The following is a 16,148-nucleotide window of genomic DNA, read 5'->3' on the forward strand; positions in this document are numbered from 1 at the left end:
AGAAACGCGGTAGTAAGGTACCTCATTTTTTATTGTGAATCAGATCCGTTCTGCATATACAAACACGAATCTTGAAAGTACCGTGTATTACAAGTTTGGTCGGATTGGTCCAGATTGAAACTTAAACAGTGTATTATCTCAGAGGATCAAGACTCAGTGGATCTACGTACTGGTTTTGTTTATTTCCTTGTGTCAATTGATTTATTAAATTTGTTGACGCTACACAAATTTGATTTCTCCGAGTCCGACGCTCCGACGTAGTAGTCCCGGTAAACTTTACTCTTTTGCACATTAGCCCACAAAACTTTTTTATTGTCAAATCGACATTTTTTGTCCGAATTTAAGAAATAAGAATCAATAAGAACATTAACAGGAATAAGAGGGTTAGCTATAATAAGAATTAATAAGAACATTAACAGGTTGGATTTTTAAGAATCGAATTGACGATCTTCAATAATAAAATGCAAGCGGATCTAACCCAACCCTTTAGTAACAGATTAGAAAAAATAAATGCATGATTCGGTCGAACATCATTTGTATAGATCAAGGATCAACATGATTCAATTTGAATAGATTAAAATTAGCATATCTATAGTTTCTTTTACTTTTCTACCACTTGTAATTTATTCTTCATATCTGAATAAAACATTTGAGTAGCAAAATAGTTAAAGAGTATTTTAGTGTGCAGGTGGAAGGTGGAATTCAAATCTCACATTTAAACTGTTTTTTTTTTCTTTTTTTTAATTTAAATAAGTCAATTATGTGCTAAAAACATATCATAAATTCCAATTTGATCTGGTTTTCAGAACATGAGAAATCTAAATTCATGATTTGATTCTATATGGAATGTGAGATTCCGAAAATAATACAACCAATGACACCAAAAAAAGAACTAGCATCGTCCAACTAATAAGAAAATTTTCTCTTATTCATCCGAACTATTGTTTATTTTATTTTATTTTTGAGATAAAGATGGAGTTAAAAGTTTTTCACTTTGAAATATTCATAAATAATTCTCTTGTTGATTTACTCAAAAAAAAAAAAGTATATGCAAGAGATCCAGAGAGTATACACAAATAGTATAAGGGTCAAATCCAACTAGCCGGAGATTTCAAGGGAATTTTTGTTAAATGACACAAGAGAATCTGCCCCAATAATTTGAAATATGCATGTGAACAAGGATTTATGAAATTCAACGATTGTTTATTATATAATGAATTTCGCATACTTTCATAGACAATATAAGTTAAAATATTCACATGATCTAAACAAATATTTGAGTCAATACTGATCTGCGTAACTGCGTTCTTGTTAATTTTGTTTGACATACAATTCAAGTTAGTCCCGGTAGACCATTTTGCTTACTTGACCTGTTATTGAATAAAAAAGAAGACCCAGTAAAACAAGACGCACTATGGAATTAATTAATTCCTATTTGACGCTCATTGACATGTGCTCAATTTTGCTTCGTTTATCGGTTTTTTTAAGAAAAAAAGGATAAATATATGTTTGTATTTAAAATAAGGGAAAATTTCATGTGTACCTCTAATTTTTGTTGAAATTATAATTTCATATTTACCCTTCTAAATTTCAAAAACATACAAATTTTCCTAATTTATTGTCTTTTCAATTAAAATTCATTTTAAATATATAAAGTACCCCATTTATCCTTTATTTAAAAATAAAATTATATAGATTGTGTAAGAAAAATGTATTGTCTTCCAACTGATCGGTTTCAATGTCAAAATATTATTTCTCTACTTGTGACACATACACAGTGACATTTAGAAATATGATTATTTGTACGTTCACAAGTAAGAAAATGAACTATTTGCTTTCACAACTTTTTTGAAAGTTAGAGGCTTTAATGCCTACTAATTAACAATTCAATTGATAAAAAAACGTATTTACAACGAGTCAAGCGACTATAATTCCTAACAATTCGATTGATAAAAAACGTATTTACAACGAGTCAAGCGACTCTAATTCCTAATTCTACTTCTTTATTCTCACGAAATCCTCTAAATTACTCTAATCACCATCTAAATTCTTAGATCTACTTTTTAGCTTAGATCTACTCTTCTAATCCTACTTATATACACTCATAATCACTCTAATACCTTAATTTATTCCACGACCAGATCGGCTCTTCCGACCACCGTCACACTCCGATGACCGGATTTATTCACCGGGGGTGGCGGCTGGCTCTCCCAAAGAGCGAACTTGCTTTCACAACTTAAACAGACTACTTTTTTTTTATAAATAATAAAATGTGTACTATGTAAATTTAAAATAAGTTTTAATATAAAAGACAATTAATTGGGTAAATTTAAAATTTGTGAGTTTTTGAAATTTTGAAGTATAAATATGATATTATAAATTTAGAGCGAAAAATATGTAATTTAAGTTTTTGAAGGGTATACATGAAATTCCTCCTTTAAATGATTATACAACTATGTGCTATTTTGAAAAAGAAATGCCGACTCTATTTTATTTTTTGACTTCACTCCTGAACATGCAAACAATAGTATGTGTCTATATATTTAAAAAGATAAAATAATTTAATTTCAAACAGTTCTGAAATTAGTACGGCCACTAGCACAAATCAGATTCAATTTTTAATATGCGTCTTATATTATTCAAGATAATGTTGATTTTCAAAGGAAAGGAAACAAAACGTACCATATAAAGACAAATAAGATGATGAATTGAAATGAGGACTAGATCCTTATTGTTTACTAAAAAAAAAAAATAAGCTGATAAATCGATAGAATAATCAATTTTTGATCTAGTAGAGAATGATATTATTTGTGTGAGAGATTATGAAAAATTGCAAGTTTGAAACTTAATTAAATGAAAAATCTTTTATACACATTAATTAGAAATTTAATGACTAGACTTCTATCTTTTTATCTCAGAAAAAGTTAAAGCTGGAAAATCAATAGAGAATGATGGATTTATTGTATTTTGTAGTATTGAAAATAGTTGAGTGTGTATTTTTAGTATTGAAAAAAATAATTCTTCATTCTCAAAAAGAAAAAAAAAATCAGTTCTCAAGACAAGTGTTGCGGTCATTTTTATTAAAACCCTAAAAAAATAGTTTTTACCAATCTAACTATCGTTCTGATTTTTTTTTTAAAAGTACTCAGACCGCTGGACATGGGGGCGGTTCACTATTCATAGCAGACTGCCTGACCATGGGGCGGTCCACTATGCATAGTGAACCGCCTGTGATAGGGGCAGTTTGCTACTCTATCAAGCCAATTATTGATTTGGAAGGTAAAACTTGATTTTTTTAATTGACTTGTTTTATGGAATTGACTGATGAGGTAATATTTTGGGATAAAAAAATGCAAGTTACTGATGAGGTAATTTTTTGAGGTAATTTTTTGCTACTCTATCCACTATGCATATTGAATTGACGTGTTTTACAGTTTACTTTTGCCAAGAGAAAAAAAATGCAAGACATTTCATTTCAGACTGAATCAAGATTTTTAATAGGTAGGTAAAATATTGAGACATAATTTTATAATTATTTTGAATATTAAGTATATATTTGTAATTTATTTATAATAAATTATAGAAGTAGGTGTAATATTTTGGGGGAAAAAAATTTAGATTGAGGTACAATTTTTAAATTTTTTAATTTTTTAATCTTATATATATTATTATATTTTTCGTTGAAATATTTTTTACAAATAGAAAATTAAAAAAAATGTTAGGGAGGTTGTCTCAATTGGAACAATAATTTTGGCATCTGTTCTTCTCTTTATTGTTGGATATTTTGTATCTGTTCTTGTCTATTTTCTGTTTAAAAAATCACAAAATAGTAATTTTTCTGCTTGCAACACTAAATACTACACGGTTAGAGAACAAAAATGTGTACATGAAATTATTAATATTTTTTTTTATGTATATATATTGAACACTAGATATCAAGTTGTATATTATATAATATATATACAACTAAATATGAAATCAACATCAATATGTTTTTTTTATATATATTGAACACTAGATATTTATTATATATACAACTTGATATCTAGTGTTCAATATATATATAAAAAAAACATATTGATGTTGATTTCATATTTAGTTGTATATATATTATATAATATACAACTTGATATCTAGTGTTCAATATATATACATAAAAAAAACATATTAATAATTTCATGTACACATTTTTGTTCTCTAACGGCATAGTATTTAGTGTTGCAAGCAGAAAAATTACTATTTTGTGATTTCTAGACAGAAAGTAGACAAGAACATATACAAAATATCCAACAATAAAGAGAAGAACAGATGCCAAAATTATTGTTCCAATTGAGACAACCTCCCTAACATTTTTTAATTTTCTATTTGTAAAAAATATTTCAACGAAAAATATAATAATATATATAAGATTAAAAAATTTAAAAATTGTACCTCAATCTAAATTTTTTCCCCCAAAATATTACACCTACTTCTATAATTTATTATAAATAAATTACAAATATATACTTAATATTCAAAATAATTATAAAATTATGTCTCAATATTTTACCTACCTATTAAAAATCTTGATTCGGCCTGAAATGAAATGTCTTGCATTTTTTCTCTCTTGGCAAAAGTAAACAGTAAAACACGTCAATTCAATATGCATAATGGATAGAGTAGCAAAAAATTACCTCATCAGTAACTTGCATTTTTTTACCTCAAAATATTACCTCATCAGTAACATCTGTCAATTCAATAAAACCAGTCAATTCAAAAAATCAAGTTTTACCTTCCAAATCAATAATTGGCTTGATAGAGTAGCAAACCGCCCCTATCATAGGCGGTTCACTATGCATAGTGGACCGCTCCATGGTCAGGTGGTCTGCTATGAATAGTGAACCGCCCCCATGTCCAGCGGTCTGGGTACTTTAAAAAAAAAAAACAGAACGATGGTTAGATTGATAAAAACTATTTTTTTTAGGGTTTTAATAAAAATGACCGCAAGTGTTGACAATTGTAAATATTCGTTTTGACATAGTCAAAATACATGACAGTTACTAAAGTGGTGTTCTTTTAAGTTCATCAATCCTATTTGTAAACTAAACTTTAAAATTTATTGAATTGTATTCAAATGATAAATTCGAACTGTTGAAATTCATTTATCTTACGAGTGATGTGTCTACATGACAAAACTTTAAACTTTCGAATTAATTTAGTATTAAGTTAAGCGGTAAAAATTAAAAATATAAATTAATTTTAATGCATCCATTTTTTGAAAGTTTTTGACCACTTGACTCTATACATAATTAATTCGAAAATTTAAAATTCTGTATGTAGACGCATCACACACGTAAGATAAATAAATTTTAACGGTTCAGATTCGTCATTTCAAACTAATTCAATATATTTTAGAATTGAATTGACAAAAGAACTTGATAAGCTTAAAAACATTCTAATTCTCCTCATTTATTTTTATTTAGAGAAAATATATGTGTGCGCGCGCACGCGCTATCCACCAGTGTTTTTTGAAACTCAGATAAATGTATATGTACTAACGACTTGATTCCTCGCTTCGATAATGATTATAATAATAATAATAATAGCTTAATACATATTGAAATCACAAATATGGATGTCACTATTTTTATTTCAATATTATAAAAGTTTGTCACGATAGCGTAAAAATTTAAGCATAGTATCTAATTATATTGGCTTAATATATATTACCTTGCATTTTGAACTATGCTAAGAGTTGTCTAGGACTCATGTACTAAGGTCCTCTTTCTTTTTGGGTAATCATTTAGCTTTCAATTTTGATGATCATGCAATTCTATTAAAAATCTCAATTTATTAAAGGCATCAAAAGAGAGACAGAACGCATTATAAATGATGCATACTATTTTTCATTGTATATATTTGTGAACAGCTCGCATAAATTTACACTGGTTAGTAAACCACCGAACATATTCTCAATTTCTGGATAATCGGACCATTTCTCCAAGTCCGGTCCCCCAGTCAGCAGAAAAAAGGGCCAAATCCGGTTATTTGGTAACCGGATTGGGTAGATTTTGAAATTCAATCGAAACTGGGGCATGTTTCGTAATTTGTTATTTTTTTTGGGCATTTATAAAAATTTCGGCTCTTTTGCTCTCTAACTCATATTAAAATACATATTTTTTTCTTATATGTAAACATTAATCAAATTTGTATTAATACTACTCATATTAGTAGAAAGTCTAGAGAATATTTACAGAGATTTCTTCAAAAGAGAATTGCGAGAGATGTATTGAGAGTTACCCTTTTTTAATCAATTTGGAGGATAGCAGATAAGCAGATGCTCGAGATCATACTCTGCTTAAGTTGTGGTTTTTCAGACTGTGAAAAACATGATGTGGTTCTAGTAATATATATCCACCAGCAATTAATTCTGAAGGAGACACGTGTGCAATTGAGGCTATTGAGCACTGAAGCAAATGGGACATCACTCAATGATAATTTCTGGTACAGTGTGAGTTTGATTTCATATTCATTTCTTTACAAACCAACTCAAAATCAATGGCATGATCTTAATTATACTCTCAAGTTAAGACAGATTTAATCTCCCCATGCAAAAAGAACATGCCATTGATTTTCAGTATAAAACTAGCTAGAAGTACAACTAATTCATAACTATAATGAGCGATTGGCCATGTTATTAGAATATAATAAACAATATGAAAAAATAATGAGGGAGCAGTTTTAATAAGCTGATTACATCTTAGAGAGCAACCCAAGACAATAACTTCAGTTCCTATTCTATTTTGATTAAGTCAAGTTTACTCAAGTCTTTAGCTTTGCGATTCAGAGGCCCAACAGGCAAGTACTTGATTCCCACAAGATCACCAACTTTGCTTATGACCTGAAAATTATTTTTTGAAAGGAATGTTGAGAAATCCACGAGTTACAACTTGAATAATAAAATCATGCCCTCAAAGGATTTCTCATTTATTGAGGGCATGCTTAAATGTCAAACTCTCGTACAAAAGTTTGTTTTTAGCAAACAGAAAATTTACTAGGAAAAAAAAAAAATCACCGTAACAGTCAAATGTAGTTTGGTAAAAAATTCATAATATTTTGATGAAAAATGTTTTCAAATAAAATTAAAGAAAATAAAAAATTGCATTTGAGTAGTCTGGTACCCAGAAGAATTGACAATACCAAGACAACTCCATAAAATGAAAATTAAAAAATTACCTCCAATCCCTTGATGAGATCCTTGCGTGTGTGCGCAGCGGATATGCATATGCGGGCCCTTGCCAGAAGCAATGGTGTGGCAGGGTATGCAACTATCACAACCGCAAGCTATATATGTATAAAGAGCATTAGCAGCGTATCATAAATTCATAATTATAATACAGTTAATACAACTTCCTGCACATTGTCGACCCAGAGACATCAGAAAATTCGCAAAAAAAATAAAAGAGGCAGCATCAACAGTTTTCAGATCATTTTTAGGCAGTTAGGTTTTTTCATATCCTTTTAGTTATTGTGGCAGTATTTGCTGTAATTGATTCATGTTTGTTAGTTAGATGTTGATGTTGTGAGTTTATGTGGCTTGATGCATGTATTGATGTTATTAATGCAACGTGATGGATGTAAATTTAATTTTATTAATACAATTAATTAACTTTTATCTATATGGTCAGCGTAGTCACAAATTTGAGGATAGGTACCTTTTTCTCGTATTGAATATTTAAGAATAGTAGAACTTAATTAACGCTAATAGATTAAATTTATTAAATTTTATAGAAAATGAAAACAATTAAATAATGATTTTAAAATTAATAGTGGCAGGGGTGCAGTGTACATTTTGGTTGAGGCATTCGCGGGAGAAGGCAGAGATCTTGCCAGGATTGTAGATCATGATGGGCATGACAGGTGAATCATTGTCACCGAGCACCTCAAACCCCATATTCTGTAGCTCCGACCTGAAGAAGTTGCTGCTCTCCCTCACCTGTGCCAGTTTCTTTGCCCCTATTAGAATTTCAGTTCCATATCAGGTAACAGTATCATACTAATTTTAGTTTTTGAGAAGTAAGAAGTATGGTGACTTCATTACCTCGGTTGGTGCCATCTTCGCCAAGAATAACTTCCATAGCAGAGATGACTTGCTGAACAGAAGGCGGTGACATGGAAGTAGCATACAGATGTGCGGGGCATGTTCGCTTCAGATGCTGGATTATTTCCTACAATATTTAAAATTAAATGGACAAACCAAGAATTAATTGAATTATCATAATTCAGTTTGTCAGTTTTGACAATACTATAAATTAGCTGCTATTACAAATTTAGATACCAGCCTAACAACAGACATCGTCATCATCCACACCAAAGTACATCCATGTCAGTAAACAAAACCAAAGTAATAGATAGATAAAAAGCAAATCTAGAAACCAATACAGTTTTGTTCTGATTGAACTGACTGGTACGGCCTTGCAGCAAGCTATACTCACCAATACCTACAATTACCAGGTCGGGACAACACAATACTCACCTCCGATAAAATAACATAAGTAATCTCTGAAAGTATCCATATGTTTCAATTTCACTCCAATAGCTCCAAGCGTTGTACTGAGCATTGGAAATTCAGTGACACTTTATATTTGAGACTAACTGTGTAGTACTTTACGTACTTTTGATGCAGCAATATAGCCTCCACATGAGCCAAAAGACTTGGTGAAGGTGCCCATCATGATGTCAACATCAGCGGGGTCCACGTCCAGTAGCTCACAAACACCTCTGCCAGTTTTCCCTACAGCTCCAATGCTATGTGCCTCATCCAAATATGTATAAGCCTATTTTTAAAATTAGAAATTCAGTTGAGAGAAATGATTTGTTCTTCAAATTGAACATCTCAAGGAGACCCCATCAACCATCTTTTTTTTTTCCTTTTTTTCATTTGACTTGGTAAGTCAGTAATACATGCTCTTTTATCTTATGTGCTGTTTTTCACCTCCACTGATATGCCTTTTTCTTAACTTGATATCGATGCTGCTGGTTTGGACCTGACCAGTATTATATAATCACATACCAGAGATACTATCAAGCTCTTGTAATTATGTTTGTGGGTAGCCGCACGATCTAAGAAAAAAAAAAAACAAGCTTCACAGGGACTCCAGTGGACCAAGCACAAAACTAAAAAGAATAAAACAAAAGAGAGTTGGAATATTTATTCAAAAAGAAATTGAACCTTGTATTTCTTGCAAATAGCCATTATCTCTGGTAATCTGCAAAGTTCGCCTTCCATACTATAAATGCCTTCGATTATTACAAGTATTTTCTTCCAGGGCCTATACTTGCGGGGCTGTCCATGAGCAATCTGCTCTCTCAACACCTCTTCCAAATGAGATGGGTCTGTAAAATAATTTTTGTAAAATACGAGGTCATATTTGCAAAAGAGATGAAAATAAAGATAAGCAGGTAATTCTTCCATTATAAAAATGTTGTAGCATTGGTTATAGAGGAAAATTAGTATGCTTTAATTCTAGTACTCCTAAATCAGGAAGAACCTTGCCTGTGTATATTATATCACTAGTTAATTTTGGGATAGCTGGATTAAGATTTTCATGATGGGGTTTGATCAATTATATATGTCAGCTAGTGTTAAAGACATTACTCAAGTGACAATACATAATTGTTAACTACTAATGTTTAATTGTTTATATATAAATCTAAAAAAATGTATATAAAATGATTAAACTTTGATAGTTAATAATTAACTTATTATAATAAACAAATAAGAAAGTGGACAGTAAGCTGAGCAACTGGTGGACCGACGGTTCATGTTTCTTTTTTGTTAATGAAAACAGGTCATACCTGTAGTATACCATTTTTTTTTAAGAAGGTGTACTATACCTGTTTATTAGGTTCTATTTTCAGGGTTTATTAAAACCAGTCAGCAGCTATTTCTGGTTCATATAAAATACATACTGTTATGTTCGAAAACCTGAACTGCTGCGCCAGATGCCCTTGCACCATTAACAATTGAATTGTGGTTCAAGGAGTCACTAATAATAAGGTCTCCCTGCATCCATCATAAAATTAGAAAACTAATTGTGAGCTTAAACCGTTCTTTTTCTGTTCGGATCTTTATTTCCTTTTAGAACCAGTAACAAAATTATTGAACAAACCTTGCTAACAAGAGCTGGAATAATGACCGAATTTGTGGCATAACCCATGCCAAAGATTATAGCTGCTGGTTTTCCTACAAATCTTGCAACCAGCTTCTCCAGTTCAGTATGTAATTTAGTTGTCCCTGAATAATTAAATCTAAAGTTAGACCTAGGCATGATATTCTGAGAAAAGAAAATCTCTTGTATTATGAATTTCTGTACTTCGTATCAGTTTGAGCAAATTTTTTTGTTGTATCTACATGCATTCTCTTTAGCTGCATGATTGGGACTAAGGTAAACCCCAATCCAATCAACATTTTTAATTTTAAAAATAAATAAGGCCAAACAATTGAACTTTGCATCTGTTTTTAAAATTTAACATCACCATGTATTTTGGTTCAAAGGCACAATTTACAGTAACCTGATATATCTAAACGGTCCTATCTAAATTGGTTTTATGTAAATTACAAATATGAGTGTTAAATGAGGCTAAACTGCAATTAATTTCGGCTTAATATGCCTGGTTTGACTGAATATAGCGTATGAATGTAAAAATTTCGCATCGTTTTATGTATATTTTAATAAAAAAAAAATTTCTTAAATGGGTTGGACCCGATCTGTCCTGAGGCTGGGTCCTACCCAGGCTGACCTGTCGGGTACTATCTAAGTGTTTTATTATGGTTAAGTGTATTTAATACTTCAACAGTTCAACCGAATAAATTTGTTACTTGTCTGGTGATGAAATTAAGGTTTTTGTTTTGACAGGATAGTAAAGTCGGAGTTGGAATCACAGCACCAGTAAATTTATAATAATTTTTAGAGAAATTTAGATATATACCCATCATAACTTCATTAATTAGATATTTACCCATCAAAACTTTAAATTTAGTTATTTCCCCATTCAAACTCATTTATTTTATTTATATACCCATTTTGTGATTTAACTAATTAAAAACACTACTTAACACTGATAATCAAATTAAATGACATTTTTGTCCTTATCCGACATTTGCTAATAACCGGCTCTCCTCTTTTCTCCATTACTCATTTCTTTTTGCAAAAGAAAAATGTCCTGAGTCACAATCAAATTCGATACCTAATTAGCAACGTCAGTGTTGCTGATCGTGCTTGCATTTATCCAAATTATCTCCGATTTTAAAAGAGTTCAATCAAGGTATAAAACAAAGAACCAAACAATGCCTATTTGAGTTCCATTTATCTCCGATAACCCAATGCATGCCAAGTAGAAGAAATAGTGTGCTGACAAGTAGAATTTAAGATAAAGAAAAGGCTAAACTAGGATTTGGGTATTACTTGAAGCAAGGCGATATAATCCTAGTATCCATCAAAATGAGGTTATCCCTGTGGAAATAGCGACTGGGATAAAATCTTAGCATCTGTTCGATTTCAATCCAACAGGTCAAATCAAAATGGAGTTGCTCCTTGAAATAATTTCCTCCATTTCCATTGATGACCTGTGCCCTTCAGCTTATCATATATCAGTTTATCATGACATTGAAAGGGATGTGAGGATTCCAACCATGTGTTGATGTGTGACATTTTGAGGAGAACCGTTGATTAAATATTTTGGGCACATAGGCAAATATCATTCTCTCTTAGCTCTATAATTTAGCCACATTTTTTTATCCACTTCTGAAGTTCTTTTGCAAAAAAGAAATCAAAGAAATAACTAATGGAGAAGAAGAGGACCGGTTATAAGCAAAGGGAATGAAGAGATAAGGGCAAAATTGTAATTTTATTTTTCTATCAATATTAATTAGTGTTTTTGATTGATTAAATCACTGAATGGGGATATAAATAAATTAAATAGGTTTGAATGGGAAAATAACTAAATTTAAAATTTTAATGGGTAAATATCTAATTGATGAAGTTATGATGGGCATATATCTAAATTTCTCTAATTTTTATAGATTGCGTCACATAACCTTTCCAGTCCGTGTAGTGCCAGACATGTCCAGTTTTCATGAAATTTTTGAAAAATGAAAAATTAGGAAAACGGATTGGATTAAACAAGTCATGACATAATACTTGGATTAAACATGCACGCATTAAGCATAGCTTTGGTTTATTTGCAGAACTACGCAAAAATGTTATAAAATATGGTATGCGTTCAGCGGACAATCTAAGTTCCGTAAAGCGGTTAATTGTTACATACCTGATTAGTCAAGTTTTAGAAAAACAATTCACCAATTATTATTATTATTATTATTATTATTATTATTATTATTATTATTATTATTATTATTATTATTATTATTATTATTATTATTATTATTATTATTATTATTATTATTATTATTATTATTATTATTATTATTATTATTATTATTATTATTATTATTATTATTATTATTATTATTATTATTATTATTATTATTATTATTATTATTATTATTATTATTATTATTATTATTATTATTATTATTATTATTATTATTATTATTATTATTATTATTATTATTATTATTATTATTATTATTATTATTATTATTATTATTATTATTATTATTATTATTATTATTATTATTATTATTATTATTATTATTATTATTATTATTATTATTATTATTATTATTATTATTATTATTATTATTATTATTATTATTATTATTATTATTATTATTATTATTATTATTATTATTATTATTATTATTATTATTATTATTATTATTATTATTATTATTATTATTATTATTATTATTATTATTATTATTATTATTATTTCATTATTCAAGTAAATTAACAAAAATATTTAAATATTTGATAATAGAATATGTACATTTTTTTTATCTAAGATAGAGAAAAAAAAAGAAATTTAAATGGCTTAATCAACGATATCTTGGTCATCCTGATAAAAGAACACTCCTACTATAATTTTTTTTGTTAGTTTAATCAGATAATATGCTTTAAAACCCCATCTCCAGTTAGAGAGAGAAAAAAATAACTACTCTCAATAGTCCACATTTGGGAAGTATTTACAATGTAAAAACATAATCAACCACTTTAAAAAAAATGTTAAATTGTCTGGAGACATCCAATTAACAAACAAATAACACTTGATAGAAAATATATTAAACTTTCAAACATTTAATTAAGTTTAAATATTTATACCATTTAAAACATTTAAAATCAATTATTTAATGAGAGAGAAAAGATAACTGAATAATTACTCTTCAAAATTTGTTTTTATGCACTAAATTATAGGAATTTTTACGAATGTACCCAAATGAGTGAAATTAATATTAAATAAAAGTTTGCGAAGTCTAATTTATATAGACTCAAATAAAATCAAAATCATGTTTTGAATGAAAAAAAAATAAAATCCTAACATGCAACGCTATGAAGTCGAAAATTTTATTAGCCGATTAATCCGTTTAACATCTACTAATTGATTAATATTGACAGCCAATTAATCGTACGGATATATTATAGGTGATGATTTACTCATCAAACTCAAATAGTTAATCGACTAATTGATCTCTTTTTTTTTAAATAAAAAATAAGGATCAAGCTTTAGACTAATTGATTTTCATGGTCAATTTTTTTTTTTTTTTTTTGATATCTAGATAGAGACTATCCAGTGTATTCATGGTCAATTTTTACAGCACTACTTTAGCTTAGCGAACGGAATTAATTGCATGCTAAAATTTCAGCTAACAGTACGACATCAGAACCGTTGTATATTTTCAGAAATCAAACTGCAATTAGTTAGTTAATAAATTGTACCTCCATCGACTCTAACGCTGCAAGTGCTGACTGAGTATTGTTTAAGAGACCGGATGACACGTGGAGTGCAGTATTCATCTGCCGCAGCAAATCCAAGGTAATTGTATGAACCGAGATTCAAGCATTTGGTTGTCCTTTCAGTGCGACTATTTTCATTAACAAATTGTACAATACAATTAATTTAACTTTAAAAGAGCGAAAACAAAAAATTTAAGATACTCTTCATAATTCCGGTTTAAATCTTAATTAAGACTAACTGGAGAGTCTTGTTATTGTCATTAGAGTAGCGTTCAACCACATCAATCCAAACATCAGGCGCACTGGCAATTGGTCTCCCACCGCAGTCCTGCCATGTTATTGCTCCATTAATTCTATTTAATTACTATATGAAATTTGAAAAATTAGTCCAAATTTTTTTGGCTAGCTACTTCATACAAATGGAGGCAAGAGATATTAGTAAACACTGATCCGTTCTGACATTACCTTTTACAATTTAGGTTTTGCTGGTTGGATTCTAATTATAATTTAGGTTGATTTTGTTTTACTTTGATGCATAGCTTATCGAAGCTAAAACATATATAACATTTGTCATTTTTTTTAGTTTTTCAAAAGAGATTTATATATATATGCAGACAAGAAGAGTACTTAAAACTTAAAAGACAGTTGTCTATTTCTTGATTTTGATAAATAGGACATGGAAACTGGACTCAACTGAACTGGGCCTACCTCTAGACTAAATCACCTACCCTGTTTAAATTTGTCTACCTCTAAAAATTTGCTGGGTCCTTCAATAATAAAGAGTTATTTTATTTATGAAAGAACTTTTTGCAACCTAAAAATAAAACAAATGATTAATTCATTAAATAAATGAGAAAAGTTTGGTTATGGGTCTTGAGCTATTCCACTTGATACAGTTTGAAGCTATTTCCTTTTTTTTTTTTCTTTTTTTTTTTTATTAGGTCATCAATTCACTGAACTATTGTACTACTTGGTATATATTTACGCGGTTCTTCCTCCAATTAGACATAACAGCGTCACATTGAATCATAGACGATCCGAATGTCACGTAGGCAACATTTTCATTGAAGGATTACCATGTTGGCATGCTATGAATTAACACAATGCTTTCACCATACATGCCATCAACCGCCATGATGAGCCCGATAATACCCCTGTGCGATGCATATATACTTTCAAATGTAGTGCAAGGGAAGGCTTCAACTCAGGAACCATATATGCAAGCTGACATTTACCATTGTATTTAGAAGGATTGGATATTTCGTTGACAAAGAAAGTATAACCTAGTTCTGTTGCACCGGCAACCGCAAACTTCATCCCATGCTGGAAGTTTCCATTATAAGGAGAGCAATAAAATTGCATAGATCCACCTTTTAATTTAGAATTTGTTGCATTATATATTAATTTGGATTAATTATGTATTACGCGAATAATTAGCTAATATTTTGGACAACATAAGACGAGAATAAAAAAAAACAATCATTTCTTTTTGCTTCTGTAAGGAAATTAGGAAGGAGCTAGGGAGACAGGGTAAGGGAAAGGGAATATGTCAAAGGATATTTTATTTGATTTTTTTTTCAAAGGTTAATTTGTAAAATTTTCCGAATATGAATAATTTACTGAAGAAAGTTTGCTACTGCAAGAAAAAAGAAAAGGAAAAAGAAAAGAGTAATTTAACACTGATCTAGAGTACTGTTGCCAAAGACCCACCTTAGCTCGTTGATACATACGTCTTGTGTAGAAGTCTTGGAATCCAGAACATATTGGTGCATAACCCTGTGTCATCACCAGTATAAAAAAAAAAACAAATTGATATATATATACATCTAGCTAGTTAGCTATAATGTAAAGATAATTTTGGACATGAACCTCTAATGTGTATTATGTGATCCTTAGAAATCACCACAATAAAATATCCAACATAAATTAAGGCATTTAGAAAGCTGATGCAATATATCAAAACGAAAGAGAACATATTGAACTACCTGTGGATCGTTGGATTTAGACCAATCAAGGAGCTTTTCAAAGAGATCTCTCAATTTTCCAAAGACGAAGAGAATGCCATAGCTGAGCAGCGTAGTCAAAGCAATCTGGTAAGTTAATCTCACCATTAATTCTTCAAGAATTTCAAAATCTTCTTTTCTGCACCTTTTCACCTTTTTCTTTTCAGCGAGATTTTATAATGCTGCCCAGAAGAGATGGATTTGGGTTTTAAATAGATATCTATATGTTGACTGAATTGGTCTGGTT

At 29.7% G+C, this 16,148-nt stretch overlaps 1 protein-coding gene across 1 annotated transcript; it reads right to left on the reverse strand.

Annotated features, from left to right (window-relative positions):
- Nucleotides 1-6,611: 6,611 nt before the first annotated feature.
- Nucleotides 6,612-16,098, reverse strand: LOC144562347 (long chain base biosynthesis protein 2d-like). Its single transcript, XM_078311560.1, has 12 exons — nt 15,884-16,098; nt 15,609-15,674; nt 14,138-14,226; nt 13,881-14,026; nt 10,152-10,276; nt 9,952-10,045; nt 9,212-9,375; nt 8,655-8,816; nt 8,081-8,207; nt 7,829-7,995; nt 7,216-7,323; nt 6,612-6,880 (listed from the first exon to the last, which is right to left on the reverse strand). The coding sequence occupies exons 1-12, from the start codon at nt 16,007-16,009 to the stop codon at nt 6,773-6,775; spliced, it is 1,482 nt and encodes a 493-aa protein (XP_078167686.1). The 5' UTR covers nt 16,010-16,098; the 3' UTR covers nt 6,612-6,772.
- Between the last annotated feature and the right edge of the window lie 50 nt (nt 16,099-16,148).

Source organism: Carex rostrata, chromosome 11 (genome assembly GCF_964058835.1).
Source record: "Carex rostrata chromosome 11, lpCarRost1.2, whole genome shotgun sequence".
Taxonomy (NCBI): domain Eukaryota; kingdom Viridiplantae; phylum Streptophyta; class Magnoliopsida; order Poales; family Cyperaceae; genus Carex; species Carex rostrata.